General features: G+C 44.2%; 1 protein-coding gene across 6 annotated transcripts in view; it reads right to left on the bottom strand.

The window, feature by feature from the left end:
- The window catches only part of atrnl1a (attractin-like 1a), a 106,315-nt gene that overhangs the window by 55,244 nt on the left and 31,416 nt on the right, over window positions 1-19,655 (bottom strand). For all 6 annotated transcript variants that reach the window (XR_009790832.1, XM_061790192.1, XM_061790193.1 and 3 more), the window contains exons 19-22: window positions 15,039-15,269; window positions 14,832-14,969; window positions 6,602-6,695; window positions 1,539-1,591 (exon numbers count right to left, since the gene is read on the bottom strand). Coding sequence is in view for 5 of the 6 variants with exons in the window: in XM_061790192.1 (XP_061646176.1) it covers window positions 1,539-1,591; window positions 6,602-6,695; window positions 14,832-14,969; window positions 15,039-15,269 (516 nt within the window). In the remaining variant the exon portion in view is untranslated. The remainder of the gene's footprint in view (window positions 1-1,538; window positions 1,592-6,601; window positions 6,696-14,831; window positions 14,970-15,038; window positions 15,270-19,655) is intronic.

The raw sequence follows: 19,655 nt of genomic DNA, 5'->3' as shown, positions 1-19,655 counted from the left end.
GTCAACGGGAACTTGTTTTATTATCCAGGTCTGACTTTTATTAATTCCCGCAGAATAAAATTCAAACGAGCCATAAAAGCTACAAGAACGACCTTCCTGGCCGGATTTGGAAGAAAAAACAAAAAAAGAGCGAACGAGAGAAAATGTCGCCCGTGTTTCTTTTTCCCCGTGGAGAAACGCCAAGCAGGAGAAATCCAGCACAAGCAAACTTGTGGAACACCAAATGCAAAATAATTCAACAATAAATCATCAAAACACATCTTCTATTTCATGTATTTGCTACATATGAATACATTTTGGTTTGGTTCATTTTCCAATAAATATGTCATCCTATTCTTTATTGCCTCAATTGGTTTTACTATAATCGTGAGTGAGTGAACTCATGCTACAGCGACACAATATGACATATTACTATGTATATTTACACTTTTTAAAAAGAATCGTGTGCTAGATAAATATACAAAGTAGAATCTATTAATTATTTAATTAAATATTTCATTCAGTATTTTTGTGGAAAACTATACTCTCAGACATTTGAAAATCTTTATTCTATCATATTTTATATACAGTTCATTGCACAATATTAACATATAACAATTATTACTACATTATACAGTAACAGATATTATTATTATTACTTGAAATGTAAATGTTGGTAGGATTGTTCTGTAATTGCTTTTTTCCCCAGTGGATGTTTAGTCAAATAAAACATTGATTGAACAACATTGTGAATATTGCAACAACGATTACGACAACAAAATACAAAAGTTCATCAAATTCTCAAACGCAGACAATATCACAACACTCGCAGGTCATTTATTGGTCGTCCTCTGCGAAAAAGGAAAAATATAAATGTGACGTATTAAGCCCATTGTGAAACTCTATAGCGCCCCCCCGGGTGGGCAAGGCAGCAGCAGGAGCAGCACAATGTCCATTGAATTTCATTTTTTTTTTTTTTTACACTCTCTGCACAGACTTCCTGTTTTCATTTTTTGGAAGTTGTTTTTGGGGGGCCTGGAACGGATTAGCGGCACGTTCAATCAGTTCAGTGGGGAAAGATGATTTAAGATACAATTGATTGAAATTATCGTGACTAATAGAGCGTGTCAAGAGGTCTGACTATTGTTATTCTCCAGATTTTATGACCCATGTTTTAATAATACGCTAAATGTATAACCGTGGCTTTAATTTATTTCATACAAACATGGCATTATGAAATTAGTTCTTCTTTGACGTTCTCAGACGAAATCCGTGTGGGACGCAAACAGAGCAGAATTTTTCTCCTGTTCCCAGGTTGTCTCTTCCTCTCTCTTTCGCTTAGTTTGTTTCGTTGTTTTTTTACGATATTACAAATTATTAATATGATCTTTGACGTTACGTTATTTCCTATGGGAACATTTGCTTTGGTATTTGGACAACTTGGAAGTCAAGGCTGCAACTTTGGGCTGACTTTAGACTTGGGAGGGCGGGGGGGGGGGGGGGGGGCTAATGCCTTTAGCGTGTGTGCGTGTGCGTGCGTGTGCGGTGGCGTTACTTACAATAGCAGGTTCCTCGCAGAGGGTTTCCAAGGTAACGGTTCTCAGAGTCACATCTGGAGTGACACACAAGAAGAAAACAGTGCAAAGGTTATTAGCATTCCACATATGGCGTGTGTGTGTGTGTGTGTGCGCGCGCGCTTCAGGTCGGCCTTCTCTGACGAGATTCCCCTCGACAGTCTCACCGACTTGCACACTTACACACACACACGCAAAATTTGATTTCGTGGGAAAAACTGTACAGAGCAGATGCACAGAATGCAGTATACAGTGCAAGGTCACGTGACTGACAAAAGCAGCCGCTACAAAGCATTTTTGACGACGACTTGAGCCAGGATGTTCAAAATATCTTTGGTCAATAGCGCCACACGCTGATGGAGGCCGAGCGCGGAATGCGACGCGCGAGGTTGTCGACGAGCGTTTGTCAGACTAAACCAGGAGATTACTGCCCGGTGATCCCAAGCGTACAATTGTTGCCATGGCTTAGGAAAGACAATAATCTTGGGGAACGAGCAACGTGCCGCTCTGAGGACAAATTGCACGGAGCAGACGCCGGGAACGCAGCCGCCGCCGCCAATCGTACCGGGCGCAGTCGTCATTCCAAACAATTGCCGTGACAAAATATGTTTTGATAGCGTTGCGAAACACAGTGAAGGCTTCCAAAAAAATTCAGAAAAAAAACACCATATCCCAATTTGGTAGCGTCTCACTTTTTGGGACGCTTCACATAAGACTCATTCTGTTCTTCAATGCGGCCTATTGAGCATTTACATTATCAAGAGTCATCGAATCCTTTTTATTTATTTTTTTGCTACAATTGCTCAGTTAAAATGTTTTCAAAAATTAAGTCATTTACCTCATGAAATGGTTATTTTATTTGTATTATTATTATTAATTTAGTTTTAATCGAGGAATGACCTCGTCCCTATTTCACGCTGTTGACTTCGCATGTGAAGCAACCACGAAAAAAAAAAACCCTCGGCGGTGTCCTTGATGTAAGAAGGACAAGATAAGTCGGGGATGTGGAGGACACGAAGAGGAGGGCGGGTGCCTCTTAAGACTACCCACCCCCCCCCCAAAAAAAAAAAGCCTCGCAATCACAGCTCGGAGAATTTGTCCCGAGGACTGATTGTGATGAACGACCGCAGCCGCTCCCCCTCGCCGGCTCCAATTTGGCTCGCGCGTTACCGTCGGAAAGACGACTTCCTCTTAAAGCCGCGGGCCCTCGTCGGCGTCCGAGTCTCGTTGACGAGATCCCGAGCACCTTGACTCGCTTCCGCGCCATCTGGAAATGATTCGCAGTGCTCCGCTTTTTCAGGACAAAGTACAAAAAGAACACGTGATTTCGTATTTCGTTTCATTGGCAACAACAACAAAAAAAAGCAGCTCCATTTTTTATTTCATGCTGAAATTTGTCCTTTTAAGGGGAAAAAATAATTTCATCAATTTCGGAAAAATGCTGTAACATAAAATGCTGAAAAAGTGAAGCAGTGTGAATTCTTTATGCACTATTTATTACAGATGCAAAAGTATTGGGACACACAGAGGACCACATCGGTATTTTGACAAAAATTATTTAGAAGAAGCAACACTTATTTTCACATTTTCTGTCAAGATGTAGAAGTTGATTAAAGGTTAAAGGTTGGGCAAAAAAAAAAAAAAAAAGCTTATTTGGTATCAGGAGAAATAAAGCAAATCCCAGAAGAGAAACAGCAAAACATGTTTTGAATAACATCATTGTCATAAATTTTGCTTCTTCTAAAAACTAAGGCGGAAAATACGTAATTGGAAATCGGATTTTTCAAGGGGAAAAAAAAAAAAAGCATCGTAAGGCCGTATGGCAAAACGAGGTGGGCCTCGATACTTGCGTCCGCGTGGAAAAGCGGCACGACGGTGAAGACACGGCGAGCGAGATTAGCAACGCGCGTGCGTGAAGGCGGACGGGTGGCGGCGGTCGAACAAATGTAAGCGGCTTACGAGGGGGCCTAATGGGGGGCAGATAAAGGCCCGTCGCGGCTCGGGGGTCAGAGGTCGCCGTGCTGGGATTCCTGCTACTGGAGATAAGCGCGCCCGCGTACCACCAGGGTGCGCTAGCGTGGAAAACCACACGCCAGGGATGTGAAAAGCGGAACGATATTCAAGAGGAACCTTGGAAAAGTCACTCGGACTAACTTGTCTTTTATTTCTGACTCACCCGACATGCGCAGGTGTGTGCGCCCGCACGCACACACCTGCGGTCACCCGGGGGTCTCAACACGCACCTCCGAGCTCAGACAAAATGAATAACAAATGGCACGCCATCTTGACTCAATGAAGGAACAACAACAAACACAAAAGCTTTGGAGAGTCCACGCGGGCACGCGCGCGTGTGCGCTAATGTGACATTGTGACATTGTGCGCAACACAATCTTGATTGATTTTTACAGAGAAAACTAGAGGAAATAGTGAAATCAAATAAATAAAAGTATATATTAATAACGATATATTAGCTCATTCACTGCCCCGGATGTTTCTATCCGTCGCCTGGTATCCAAGCGTTCACCGCCATCGACTCATGAAGACTTTGAGCAAGTTTTTCCATCGGGTCAGCGCGGAAACGAGTCTTGGCCAGCTTGTCTGTGAAATTCCGGTTTGTACACCGCTGTAATGACTAACAGGCGCCAGTAGACGGCGGTGTTGCATCGCTTTGGATTTGAGCTCAGCACAGCTTTGGAGCAGGAGGAAACATTCGGCGGTGAAGCGCAGCTCGTCACGTCAACCATGAAAACATGTTCGTAGTCGGACAAGTTTCGGCACCTGCAACTTGTACATAGCATGTATTTGGATGGTATAAACACAGTATGTGTCGGCAGGTAGCAGAAAGTGACTGGCAAACGCCAGGTCAACTGGAGCCGTGCGGTGAATCCGTGCGTTTCTTAGTTGTATATCTGTAAATAAATGATTATTTCTAAGTTGTATTTTATTTGAAAGTTTGAGCTGTCACAAAAGCAAGAAATATCAATCGCATTTCACAAAAAGCTTGTTTTCTCTGCTTTTTGGTCCGAATCTGGTCGCGCTCTGTTCTACGGTTTTCTATTACCAAAGAACGGGAAAAGCTACAAACAAACTTTTTCTTTCTGGTGAAAGAAGAGAATCTACTCTTTCCTGTAGTCTGTTTGGCGCTTATACTGTCGCAGAAAACAACATTCTGTGGGGCTTGAAATGCAAACTCAAAATATGGGCAACGCTGCATGACGGTAAATATGCTAAAAAGTAAATTATTAGGTGCCTCATTACACTCTGCAAATTCTTAATACCGATAACATTGATTATATACCTTTACAAAGCTGAGCATGTCGTCAGATGGTAGAAAGATAAATACATTATAAATAAATAAATACATAAATACATTCATCCTGTTGTTGGTTTAAATGTCTCCCTTTAGATTTGCGCTTTTGTCCATGAAAGCGAAACACGGGTCTTGATGTAACCATGACAACTGTCAACATTTTGGTATCATTCACCACTTTTTTCCCCCCCCACAAAGTACACGACATCACACTCATGGTGTAAAAGGATCAGTGTAACACACCAAAACTCGAAAGTTACACAAGCGCTGCTGCCTCATCACATTTTTTGTTTCTATTGGCTCAACACACACACACACACACACACACACGCACACACCAGTGAACTGGAGGCCTCTGCTGCTGGATTTATGGATGCAGCAGTTTGGCGTGTGTGTGTGTGTGTGTGTGTGTTGTGTTCACACGCTGTACAGGTCTGCCAAGCCATTTTGAATATTATAGTGCTGCTGCAGTGCTCCAAAGTGGCCCAGTCAGCAGGGAAAACACACACACACACACACACACTATATAACTGAAACACGTTGCTTAACAACACTAGCATCTGCAGTTTGCACAAAAGATTGACTTTGGACAGCAGTTTTATTTTTCGTCACTTGACGTGCATCAGTCACTCCAGCGGAAGCGAGGGCGTCTATCCCGTACACTGCCATCCACTGGCCAGCTGTTGTCAGTGTTCCAGTAAAATTTCCCCCAAAAAGATTCTTTACACTTGCTAGTGTACGGGATAAGACGTTAGTGTTGACTGTCGTGACTGATGCGCAAAGTTGCCGACGCATGTATTGGAAGCTCAGTTTTCGTACGATTCATGTAGTGGAAGCTCAGTTTTCGTACGATTCGGTTTTTAATGTTTTGTTTTGTTTTGTCTAAATATTGTTCGAGTTTTCGTACATCTGCTCGGTTTTGTAAGATGTGTAGAAAGGATTCAACAGACGACAAGGATTAAGTGTTCCACAATATGAGCCTTCGTAAACAACTCAAGCCAAAAACCCTCCGCAAAACTCGGGCAATATCTGCGTAACGCATTCTGTCATGGCCGACTTTCAAAATAAAGACATGCAGTAGAACAACACACTTTCCCATTTTTTTGGGCTACATAATGCCTTATTTAACAGTCATACTCAATAAACCAGCACAAAATAGTTTGAGTGTGACCGCCAAATTAGCCACCACGGGGCCAAATTAAGTGTCGTGAAACTGGCGAGCTTTTATTTTGAAGGCCTGATTTCCGACGTTGCGCCAACCTGCGCCAGTGTTGCCGAGCAAGCCGGGAGCGTTTTGTTATTGCCTCGAGTTTTCTAGCCTCGCCGTCTGTTTAAGCTTTTTTGCACAATACGACAGAAAGTTCCTCGTGGCGGCCATTCGGCAAAGAATGCGAGAAACATGACAGAATTCAAGAAAGAACTCAAAAAACGGCTGCCCTCTCCCCCCCGCTTGCTGTATGTGCAAACAAGAGTCTTTATTAAAGGTAAACGTGATGTTAAATGTTCCTTTAATCACTTCATGAATCGTTGATATTTATTTCACGTTGCTTTGTTTGAAAAGCTATACTTATTCCCTAAAATGTTTTGGGGGTTCATATTTTTGGGTGCCTGAAACGGATGAATTGGATTTGCATTATTTCCTATGGGAAATACTGCTTTGGTTTTCGGACATTTTGGTTGGAGACTTTCTGGAACAAATTCATCAAGAGATGGATTTGTTTGCGTATCGGATACTCACAGCTGGCATTGCTCTCCTTTGATGCCCTTGGTGGTACAGAAGCACTTGCCCGTGTTGACGTGGCACACGTTAGCGTGGCTGTTACACCTGCAAGCTACACACACACACACACACACACACACACACACGTTAATATTTGTTGCTTATTGCTAAATTGCCTTTTGAGTGTTTGAGTCCTTTAAATTGACTCGAACATGTACAGCAGTGGCACATGATTAAAATGTGATAAACTAACATTTTTTTTTCCGAGGAAGAGAGGAACGGAAAATGAGGTACTTGTACAACGTAAGTGAAGGTACCATTTGCATGTTATGACTAAAAGGCTCAGGCAGTTCACAAGACAAAAAAAAAAAGATTGGGAACCAAGGATGCAGAAATATCTGTTTTCACCTTTAATTCACCTTAACGCTTATCTGGAACGGCAGAAAATCCCGTTTGTTGTCAAGACGCCACAACAGTAACAACAACAACAACAGCAGCAGAAAATCTCTTCCTGGAATGGCGACGCCTTTGTTTGCTTTGCCGACTCCGGCCTCGGATCTGTGACCAATCGGCGTAATCGTCTTGTTCAAGACCAGCGCGGCAGGAAGAAGCGAGCGGATGATTTGCACGCCGCCCGGGCGCTTGTTCCGACACGAAATCAAATCCTGCGCGGTTCACCTTACCGACGCGCAGGAAGACTCATCGCGGCTCGTTATGTTTGCGTTAAAACGAGTGAAATAGGAGACCTGGATAAGCTTGAGCCTTACATACTGTTCATTTTACACACACACATCCCGCGTGTTTTGAAAAAATATCCCGAGTATGATTGTCCATTTCAAATGATGAGCGACAGAGCTTTTCCAAATGTATTATCTCGTTGACTGCCAGTCGATTTGAAAGCTGTTTTAGAGCATTTTGACTGATGTTTCAAGACCCACAGAATGTTGTGCTCACAGTAACCTAGACGCTCTTCTTTTACAAGAATCAAAAGTGAGTTTCGGGCTTTTTCTGTTCTGTCGTGATCAGCATGGGTTGCGTTCACTCGATTCCTTTCGCCTGCCTCCGACGCTACACGAATACAATTTTAAAATCGAACAGTGACAATCGCTTTCAACGCAGCGTCCGCAGTTTCCGGCGCCGACCGCTTGGAACTCGCACGCTGACCGCGGTTGTGCGCGCTCTTCCGTTCATAGACTATTGCATCGGGGGTCATGTGTTCTAGGCGTGCGCATTGGTTGGACGAAGAAGGCGGAGAAGATGCAATGCGCCACCAATGAACAAGAATAAGACCAGGAACGGAACATTCAGCACATTGGCGCAAGAACTCAGAGTTTTTGAGTCTTTATATTGCTTTCAATTGGAATTGAAGGATGAGGATGGCGATACCGGCAGATCTCCTTATGCAACTGCAGAACCAAGTATGCGTCCATTGTTGCTGTTGCTGTTTGTTGTTCTGGCGCATGTGTGGTTGGAGCTTTTGCGCGTTCAGTCCGCGTGGTCCCAAAAGTAGCATTGTACGCGGTTGACCGCAGACGAGGGGTGCGCTCTGACCAGGATGAATCCAAAATACCGGGCCGATCGTTCTGGTACTTTCGGAGTTTGAAGTGGGCATACATAGGAGATGCCCACATACATTTTGGTGACAATTGATTGTAGTTTTGTGACATTAAGCGACGTTAAGCTTTTTCTATATTGGGAGCGTCTAGAATTGCAAAAAGTCTCAGGTGAAACTCGACTTCACCGTGACTCCCCGGCGAGCCGGCTCGTCTCCAGGAGACGTCGCGGCAACCAGCCAACGCGTCTCCAGACCAGTGCGAGAGAGGTCTTGAAGAAGAAGAAGAAGAAGAAGAAGAAGAAGTGAGTGTCGGGTGGTAATCCACACACACCTGGATTCAAAGAACCCTTTAATTAGGCTGTAATACAACATGTCCGTGAACGTCTTTTGCGTCTGTACCTCTCACACATCAGCGATACGTGAAAAATCCAAAAACAAGCCACGCAGTGTGAAACCTGGGAAAGACTACACTCCCCGTGACCCTGAACAAGATAAGCGGTACACAAAACATCAAATAGTCGAGAAAAGTCAGAGCCCGACCAAAATGTTCTCCTCACTTATTTGTATTCACTTTGCGTTCTCCTTGTTGTTTTCTCCTCGCGGTTCCGGGGCAGACGCTAATAAAGCTCCGGTGAACTGGGGTCAAGGCCACGCCGAGGATGAGAAACAGACAAGAAAAGAAATGAACAAAAAAACATCTTGATTTCTCTTCTTCTGCCTGGGAGGTCCAGCTTTAAAAGTCCTTCTTTCTGCAGGCTCAGCATGGAGCACAGCAGGCGGGCCGCTTTTAAATGTCACGAGTGCTCCTTCCTCAGAATGGACCGCGGACCTTCAGGTCCACGCGACCCGGAGACCCGACTGCGCCGGAGGAGCCAGAGACAAAGACTCCGGTCGACATGATCGACAACCGTTCGGTGTGTCGATAACACAGGCGGCAAAAGTACTCACGCGCTGTACTTAAGAAGAAGTACGGAAGAAAAAGAAGAATTTGAAGTATTGATTCACTCCTTATGTAAAAGTCAAAAAGGAGACTCTGAATATACTTCAGCACCAAAGTACAAATTTATTTTCAACGTCAATTACAGTGAACTTTCATTTGAATTTGCTTTGTGAGCAAACCCTAACTCAAAATGCTCCTATATCAAATCGGTTTTCCCCATTGAAATCAAAGACTCAACCCACTCGCACACCCTCTCTTCCATCCGCTCCCTCCGGGCAGGAGGCTACAGAGCATCCGATGCAGGACCGCCAGGCTGACGGTCAGCTTCTTTCCGGAAGCTGTTGGCCTATTCAACCCCGACAGTGCTCTGTAGCCCCGGCATCAGAAAATCACAGCAGCAATATGTGAACAATATTCCTCCATAGTGTATACACTCAAATAAAGAATATACTGAACGAACAACCAAGAAAAAAAAGAGCAGCATTGAGGAGGGATTACAAAAATGTTTTTACCTAAATTTCTCCACCAGCTGTTTGACTAATTCTTCACCCTTGGACTTTTTGGGGGTTGAATTTGAAATGAATTTGAAAGGTGGAGATTGCCAAAAAGAAGCAATCGTTGGTCTAACATGGGTACCTAGAAGACGCTCCGTATTTCATCATTGCACAACTAAAAGCTCAACCAAATACTGTGGACTCAAAAGGCATTTCATTCAGGCACAACAATGGTCGACACAACAACACACAAGAGTTGTGCTGAGTACATTAAAAAAAAAAAAAAAAATCGGGCTGATATAAAACTATTTTCTTTGCGACATGTGCACCCAGAGGGAGTACAATGTTTCACTCCGCTGCCTCATAAACACACACACACACACACGCACACGCATACACAGAAGGTTGGAGTCCTGGGCGTTTATAAATCTAAACAAAGCCTCTGGCCACTTCATTAGGCACAGCTAATGTCAAAACATGCTGCCTTGACAAAGATAAAAGTGATTGGTTGGCATATTACACACACACACACACACACACACACACACTGATACGATTGATCACGATCATGAGCGGCTCCACCTTCGGCTGACTCGTGACTTTTCTTTATTGGGTCAGAACCACTTTAAAAGCGGCCAGTAAAACATGTGGGAAGACCCAGCCTCACTTACAAATGTTGACACAGCGTGAAAATCTGCTTTTTTTTTTTTTTTTTTTTTTTTTTACATCCCTCAGCAGAATGTGACATCAAGTACTTTGAGGTGCTCGTTACTGCCACCAAGTGCAAATCATCTCGTCACTTCTCCGAATGTGCACAAATGAAGCGCTGGTGCAGAAGCCCTTTCATTCTAAGGTGCCGATGCAAGAAATGATCTCGTTTGGGGGGTACAGTCCACCTGTAGGTTCTGCTTTCAAAGTATCCAAAGACTGCATATTCGGTTTGCAGAGGCAACAGATTCTGTTCACCAATTATATATATTTAAAAAAAATGCAAGTTATATTCCCAGAGGATCCAAAAGCTGAGTCCCAATGTTCTGCTGAAGTCTGTAGGTTCTGTTTTCAAAGGATCCAAAGAATGCAGGCTCTCTTTCCAGCAGATCTTAAGGCAGTAAGTTCTTTTCCCAAAGGATCTAACGGTTGCAGGCTCCAAAGGATCCAAGGTTTTCAGGTTCTGTTTCCAAAGCATCCGAAGACTAAGTTCTGTTTCAAAATAATCCAAAGGTTACATTTTCGATATCCAAAGGATCCAAAGGCTGCAGGTTCAGTTTCCAAAGGCTTTTGGTTTCGGTTGAAAGATCCAAACGCTAAATGTTCTGTTTCCAAAGACTGCCTTTTCTGATTCCCAAGGGTCCGAAGGCTGATGGTTCTTGTAAAAAAAAAATCCAAAGCCTGCAGGTTCTGTAGCCAAAGGATCCAAAGACTCCTCGCCCTGATTCCAAAGTGTCGACAGGCATTGGGTTCTGTTTGCAAAAGATCCAGAGGCTGCAGGTTCTGATTCTAAATGTAAATGACCCAAACATGCAAGCTCTGTTTTTGCAGGTTCTGTTTCACATAGACCAGACATTTCCAAAGGCTCCAAAGACTGTGGTTCTAAAGAATCCAAAGGCTGTCAGTTCTCTTTGCAAAGGATCCAAATGCACGAGATTTTGCTTGCAAAGGATCAAGAGGTGAAATGTTCTCTCTCGAAAGTATACAAATGCTTCAAGGTAATATTCGCAAAGGATCCAGAAGCTGAATATGTTCCAATGTCAAAGAATCCAAAGCCTGTTGGTTGTGTTTCCGCCGGATCCAAAAGGTAAATTGCGTGTTCACGATCTGTTGTGTAGTCTGAAGTTCCATCCCGCATGTCATTTTAGTCAGTCTTGTGTTTGTGTTCGTCTTGATGGAGGCTAATCATTTTGATTTACATTGCACGATGGCAGCTACTTTGATTCATTGAGTGTTGCCGTTAGTGTGATAATAAAAAAAACAACATCGCGATCTAGTTTAGTGCCGTGATGAAGAGCAGTAATTGGGGCTTTATCGACGTCATTAAAGGGGCAGCTGGGCCGCGGTGGAGCGACTGTCGCGGCTTCTTTGTCGCTTCGCTTCTCCTAAAACGTTTGGTCTGGGAATCCAACATTTTGCTTCCAGGAAAGAACTTTTTGCCGATCATCCCTTCATTATCCTCAAGCCTATTAAAAATAACTACCATGTGGATCTCTTCAATGCAATAGGATTTAAGAAGTTGCCTTTGTATTTTTATTATTTTTTTTTACTCATTTAGATTGTATCACTGGAAATGAGCACATTTAGCTTCAAATAAGAATGTGATGTCAGATTGATGTGATGGTACATCACAATTAAATGAAGTAGAGCAGGTACGAGTAACGGGTGTATATTTGTTTTATTGGTGTGCATCGGGATCCCCATGTGTTCGTATGCGCTTTTTTTTTTTTTTTAACGATACAATATAATTGGGTTTTTCCTGCGTGTCAAATTTAGAGGCGGCCCTCCACCTAACTTCGGGCGACCTCTAGCTCTACAACCTCTGACATCATAAAAACTGTTATCTACTATCTTACCTGCGTTGCTATTTGGGTGTTAATTTTTCATGGCAATTGCGTTGCATCGGAAACAGTTGAAAGTCGCTCCTAAAACTGTTGAAGGAGAAGAAGGTAGCGAATAAGGAATTTTCTTTCCTACTGAAAATGCGTCGGGCAATTTCGTGGACTTTCAAACAGCTTAATATTGTATTTTCTGTAACTGGCCACATCTGATTTCTAGTATCTTAAACAAGCGTCAGACCTTCTGTTTTGGCTTTCCAGAAATGTCTCGTAAAATAAGTATTTTGCGAGGTGAGGTGGCGACGAGTGCTTTAAGGAAAACCAAATGTTGAAGAACAATGAAATACATGCAAATACAGAAAAAGTGTTTGTGTGAGCCAGTAGGGGGAACGCATTGTGCTACTGATCCAAATGGTACCACCTCAACCTCAATTTGAGCCAGAAAGAACCCTGCCTAATAATTTCTTGCAAATGATTTTGCGAATCTAAAGGCTCCAGCTCACGGGACTCTGATTGAAGAAGTTTTCTGTTCTAGAAGATTCTGCTCAGTTATGCAACAATCCCAAAGAAGCTACAGTTGTTCAAAGCACAAGTCAACTCGATTTGGATTTGATTATGAAAGGTAGGCAAATGAAAGAATGCTGCAACGTTTCCTTGCCCTCCTGTCAGGACGAGGCGACGGGTGGGACATGAACCATGACGAGCTGCCTTCGTCAACCCCGGCAAACCAAGGTGAAGAGCCGCCATTCTCCTGTCTGCCCTCCGTCACTCGCCTCCTCCTACTTCGCCGACCTTCGCGCCAGCGACGTCTCGCTTTCGGCCGTCCAATGAGAGGCCGGCCGCTCCGCGTCGCCGTCCCGCCATCGCTCGAGAGCGTTAAAGCCAAGCTGAATGTTGCCATGATGGAGGCTCGGTGAAAAGGAGCGAAGTCAAAGAGTGAGCAGCTGTTGTCGAGTAATGGATGAAGACAAGGAGGGAAGGAAAGGACAGGACAGTAAACATGCCTGTGAATATTCTCATTCATTCAGTTCATTTCATTCTCAGGGCAACTGGACTCTTCTGATTGTGTTAAAAGACGTTTGGCCTCTCATCCGAGCAAGCTTCATCAGTTTGTGCAACAAGGCTTAGTTGGGACTCACTAGCCACTGTTTGTGTGGGGAAAACTCAACTATTTATGCTCCAACCTAGAGGCATGCCCCACACCACGTATGCAATCATCCATTTGGAATGTCCAAAAAAGGCAGAGAGCCGTCAAGCCGGCTGGCCGAGAGGCTCAGAGTCGTCGTATGTATTCCGTTCAGTTGTAAAGTGGCCGTGGAGTTGCCTAAGGGACTGATTGAGTTTCTTCTCGTCAGAAGCCCCCTCCTCTGTTAAGCGATGGCTTTTCCAACTTTGTGTAGATGGCCTCTTTCATCCCTCTTTCAACCCTGTCTTCCCTGTCCACAACATGCACATTTTTGTCCTCAAAAGAGTGCTGTTGCTCTCGCAGGTGCAGATAGAAAGTGGAGGAGTTTGCCCGTCTGTGTTGTGCCATGCGTCTGCTCAGTGGTTGCTTGGCTTCCCCAATGTACGCATGCGTGCATTCCTCACTGCACTCGCATAAAATGATGTGGCGGGCCGCATCTGGCCCCCGGGCCTTGAGTTTGACACCATGCAATAAACTATGGCTGAAAAAAATTGATAGAATGTAGAGTTCATAGAAAGGAAAAGGTAAAAAAAAAAAAAGTATACGAGACAATAAAAAACAAAAAAGAGAAACGATGATAAAAGAGGAAAATAAAGAAAACATGAAAGACACGAGAAAAGAAACATACAAAATGAATGAAACAACAGTAAGAACAATAAATAATCCAAAAGTAATAAGATCAAGGGGCGCAAAGAGGAAGTGTGAAAAGTGTCCGCGGATGAAGGGATGCAAAGGAGGAGGAGGAGAAGAGAGGAAGAAGTCAAGGAAGGTTCGCACGCGAGGCGGGAAACAAGAAAACGATGAAGAGCCATGGGGGGCTGACTGGGGGCCCCTGCCAGACAGCCAAAACGTGCCCCCTTCTCCCTTCCGTTTGACGCCCCTGCATCCACATATACGAGGTCACATCTTCTCAGTCGAAATTCGTCCATTTTCCACACAGCATAAACAATATACGCCTGGGAGTATTGTTCTCCTGCCTGTGTGTTCAAATACCCGATACGGAATACAAATACCCGTAACACCGTTGCTATTCGTTAGCCTAGCTATGGTGTTATGCTTCGCTTGTTAGCATGAAGCTAAAGACGTTTCCTGAGGCAAAATGGTGGCTGTTTTAAATACACAACATATAATGCTCGGTTTTATTTGTTTGTTTCTTTGTTTTTAGGTCTCCACTAGATCCACATGGAAAGTGTTCACAACTTTTAGTGTTGTCTTCCTGTATAGTTTCCAGAAATGTACCGGTTTTATTGTAGTTGTAACTCGGAACACACAAACGGCGATCAAAGTCGGCAAAACCCGGACTGTCGGATGTTTGTAAATACGGTCCGGATAGATTATCCTGTGGTGTGTGGCGTGTTAAGAATCATTTTCCTTCCCCAATATGCTCGGAAAATAGCAATGTTGAACCTGTGCAAAATGTAAGTGCCCAAATTGTTATTGGTGCACATTGTTTGACAATTGCAAGGCTACTTGGAGTCAAGAATTTGGCTTTGAGAGTATAAAAATGAGACTTTTTGTCAGACTTACCGTTGCATTTCCCTCCGTTGGTGGGGTCGCCATAGTAACCGGCCACGCAGTTCTGGCACTGCGTCCCGGCCGTCAAGTTCCCGCAGCGCTCGCAGACGCTTCCGTTCACGCACCTGCTGTGCCCGTTACACTGACAAGCTGTAGGATGCAAACATGGTCCGGATTCTGGTTCTGGTTCTGGATTTGAGGTTCAGGGCGTCCACTCACACGGGCACCGGAGGAAAGCCCAGTTGTAGCCTCTGTCGGCCGGACACAGGCCTTGATCCGGGACCGCGTAGCGGTCACGGGGTCCGGCCCGGGCGTGGGCGAGCCTCAGGGGTCCGCGGTAGGACCCTTCCACGCAGAAGCCGCGGCCCGTGTCGGTGGGGTCGCCGCACCAGCCGCACTCGGGCCGCTCCAGGCACTCGGCGCAAGTCCTCGCGCCAGAACAGTTCTGGGCTGAACGTGGAAAAAGAGAGGATGGATCCATTAGATTTCATGAATGACTTTGCATTGAAGCCCACTCACATTGTATTACAAGGAAAGAGAAAGGGGCTTGTCCAAGTGGGATGACGACCACTATTCGATTATGGGATGTCGTGTCGCACAGTTATGCCGACGTTCCACTTCGCTGGGTTCTGTGTGAAAGGCACAAGTGAATAAATGGGTTCGGTTTGACTGTTAGGTATGTGAAAACCCAGCCCCCCCCCCCCATGTGAAATGCGGTAGACAAAAAAAAAGTCATAAGACTTCCAGGTGTCCTTCAAAAACTAGCTAGTCCTAAAGTGTTGAGAAAATCCAGCCCCTGAAGCCAGTTTAACTTCGCAACATGAACGTCGGTAGATCCATTTCTCATGAGTAGACTCACAAAAAAGCCTGACGAAGCCATGCCTGAAAAGATATCGGAAGTCTGCCGTTTTGCTTTGAACAGCCATTTTTGGCTCATTTTGGCCATTTCCAGGTGTCCTTCAAAAACGACCTAGAAAATTCAGCCCCTGAAGCCAGCTTAACGTTACAACTTGAAAGTTGGTAGGGCCATTTATCGTCAGTAGACCCACAAAAAAGACACCGGAAGTCTGCCATTTTTCACTCATTTCCTTGTGTCCTTCAAAGACAAAGTCCTCCTACAAAGTTTGACAGACTGGAAGTCCGCCATTTTTATTTGAGACATCCATTTTGGGTTCATTTGCGCCATTTCCAGGATTCCTACAAAGACAAAATTATCCTCGAGCTTAAATCTGACACTTAACTGGTGCCACGTATCTGAGACAAAGGTATGACGCTACAATGAGAAACATTTGAGTTTGGGCCATAAAGCAAAGTTTGATGGCACGTTACAAAACACAAACCACCTGGAGTACCTGCACATCGTCCCCATAGCAGAAATGTATCGCGAGCCAATCCTGTTGCTTGCTCCAGTTTCTCAATTGATTGGTTAATTAAGACCGCCGTCCCGAGACGTTTGCCCAAATGTTGCATTTATTGTGGCGTAAAACAGCGCGTTTGATGGCAAATTGCGTAATACGGTGAAGGAGGAAGCGGTCCGGCGTGCGTTAAAAGGCTCCCAGACGCATTACAGTGAGCACATTGTGTCCATCAAATTCAATCTAAAAGGCTGCAGTGGAGCACAAACACAATCAGAGCCTCTGGAGATGTAATTTAGCGCCGCTAATATACTTGCACTCCCGTGTTCTCACCTTCTCCCTGACCCTCGGCGTTTAGAAAGAAATTGACTTTTCCTCTCCCCTCCCGAGTGTGCAGACAAACACATTTATATTCATAAAGTGGATGTGACATTAAGAAAAAGAGTGGGGGTTAAAAAAAAATTTTTTTTAAAAAATGACACTTTCTTTCAAGCCGTGTGGCATTCAACGACATTAAACAACAAAAGTGAAGAAGGGTTGCGAGTCGTTGGCCTCGAAGCTTCCACGAAAACGTTTGTTCTTGTTGCTGAGAGCAGACGACAACCCACATGAGAGGTTTCCTTCTATCCGGCCACGCGCAAACTGACTTGAATGTATTCTTTTCATATCCGGGCTGGTCGACCGGTCTCAGCACGGGAGCCGTGTTTCCCCCTCGGTCGTCGATTCACGAACCAGACAACACCGTAGATGAGAGGACGCGCAAGAAAGTCTCCAAGACCCGTGACCAAAACTCAACAGGAAGTCAGCCATTTTGGTTTTGAGCTGAGATTTTTGGGCCAAGTTTCACTCATCAACCCGCAATTGGGTGGACATGTTTATCATAACAGGACGCACCAAAAAGTCTCCAAGACCCATGCCCGATCCTGGACAAAAGTCAGCCATTTTGGTTAAAGCAGACGTTGATGAACTCCCGCCCAAATGCGCAACCAATCAGAAGCGGGTATCCTAGACAGACGGATTAGCCGAAGATTGAGGATTCCTTTTGTTATTCCCATTTTTCCAAGGCCGTTCCCATTACACTGTAGAATTGACAAACTTTGAACGCAATAAACCTCAAATCAAGTTTTCACGTGATCTTTTTGTTTTAAATGTCACCCTGCCAAATCCTCCATTTGTATGCCGGCTCACAAGCGCTAATAATGTCAAATCAATCTAAAAGGATGCTTTTGACACGTTCGCACACTTCATACTTCATTCCGTCAAATCTGTCGCATTTTGGATCCAACTTGAACGTCTTTTTGCTTGTCCTGCTGCGTTTCGTCACCATTTGCTCTCATTTCCCCGAGACGTCCCGCAAAAACTTCAAGTTCTTTGCCCCTCGTGAGTTTCCGCTCGCCTTTTCGCTTCTTCTGAGAGGATCTTCAAATTCGGTTGGGATTCTACGCTCCGAGCGCGTATTTACTACTCGCAGACCACCTCAATAATAAATAAAGCCATCGGTTCATCATCAGCGCCGAGCGCCTTCTGATCGGCGATCTTCTGACCGAACATGAAGCGAACGGCGGCGCGAGGCTCGCTAAAGCCGCTTTGAATGTCGCTTATGATGTCGACACGCAAACGACACGCCGGAAGTCCCGAATTCAAAAATGCTCAGAGAGAATTTGGAAGTTGATCCACATGGACTGGAAAAATGTGGCATCAGCTTAGTGAGCAACTCGGGTTGCGGGTTCCAATACGGCCGCCACTTTTTAGACGGAAGTGCAATAGCGTGAGCAAGAACTGTCCCATATTACCGCTCAATGTAAATAATAGCATAACTAATATGTTCGTTCACGCTCCCAAATGTGAACAATTGTTTGTTCTGTAAGTAAGTGTCTCGATAATTGTGTGCTTATATTTCCTTTTTCATTTTTGGATTTTTTTTTTTTACCTCGGTGCTGCAAATTGTGAGATGCCCAACTGATTTTCATTGTTCTTGTGACAATAAAGTTCGATTCAATTCTTTATGCTGCATCACCTGCTTTTAAGTCTCTCATGTCAAATATCAGATTGAGATGAACCTTTTTTTGTTTTTATTTGTTTTTTTAAAAATGACGGCACATGGCATGCATGTGTTTGTGTTCGCATTTTACAAAATGTTCCTAAAAAGAGGCGAGGTTTTTGAACCGCACGACGAAAGGATGCGACAGGCGAGCAGTTCCGCCGCAAATATCCTCAAAGAAGATTCCCGCGGGCGTCGCGAGCGTGACGACAGGAAGCACCTTCTCATGAGTCGCTCCTCCACGTTTCCCGTGTTATCTTTTAATGTCGTTTGTTCGCCGCTATTTTTTAAGAGCGCTTCGCTTATCGGACTCGATCTGCGTCACGCTTGAGGAGCGATCCGATCAACGCGTGAGATTGCAAACGACGCCGGGCGCTCGCGGCCCGATGAGATGAGCCGCCGGAGCTAACGGGCGTCATTACAAGCGCTTTTCACACGGAACTCGCCACCGTGGCCGTTCTGGGTGAAACATATGAATAAATTTGACTTTCTTTCATTTCGCTAAATTACAACGAGTCCAAGTCAATACCACACTGAACATGGACAAGAAGCGATTGCGGGGTGTCCTGCGAGTTCCCAACCGCCAAGCAACAGCAACATTTTCCATTTCCGTTCTTCCATCACTTTCTCGACCCGGCTTTTGTTTTATTTCTTCAAACCCAGCGATTTGTCTCAGTTGTGTAACACAAACGTCATTATCATAACGCGTCGTAGCGGTGAGTCCGACGCACACGATGTGCCGTATGCTTTTGCGGCATGTTTTTGCATTGGAAGCGGCAGCGCAACGTAACGGGACAAACGCCTCCCACGCGCCTTCTGTCAACAACGCAACAAAATAGACAACTGCAAAAACTTATTTAAAGGGGACACATCATGGAAAATAGACATTTGAATGTCCGGTATACAAATAGTATCACTGAAAATGGCTCCATGAGTGAACTACTCGGCACTTTTGCCCACTGTGATGTCATAGCAGGGCAAATTTGGCTTTGGCTGCATCTTGGGGTATCTGAGCACACACAAAAAAAAAATGAATATGGGAGTCGTTCAGCGAATCGCTGGCCATATGTTCCACGGACAAAAAAACGCTAGTAGGTGAACTTGGGAATGGTGAAGCATGATTATGATAATCATAATAATAATCATAATGATAATATGACTTTTCTTGACAAAGTACAACTTAGCTCCTGAAAATAAAACTCTCTATGAAAAAAAAATTTTAAAATGGAGAAAAAAATCAAATAAAAAAAGAAATCCAACATTTTAAAATGTAATTTTTTTTTCTTGACAAAATAGAACTCCTTTCACCAAAAGTAAGAATTATAATTTTCTTTCACAGTTATAAAAAAAATTCCTAAAAAAACAAACGAAGTAAAAGAAGAATACAAATTATTTTCTAAAAATGTCTGACTTTTTTCAAAATAACTTTTTAATGAATAT

This window comes from Phyllopteryx taeniolatus, chromosome 11 (assembly GCF_024500385.1).
Source record: "Phyllopteryx taeniolatus isolate TA_2022b chromosome 11, UOR_Ptae_1.2, whole genome shotgun sequence".
Taxonomy (NCBI): Eukaryota; Metazoa; Chordata; class Actinopteri; order Syngnathiformes; family Syngnathidae; genus Phyllopteryx; species Phyllopteryx taeniolatus.
The sequence above is the reverse complement of the archived record's forward strand: the minus strand, read 5'-3'. Positions and strand labels throughout refer to the sequence as shown.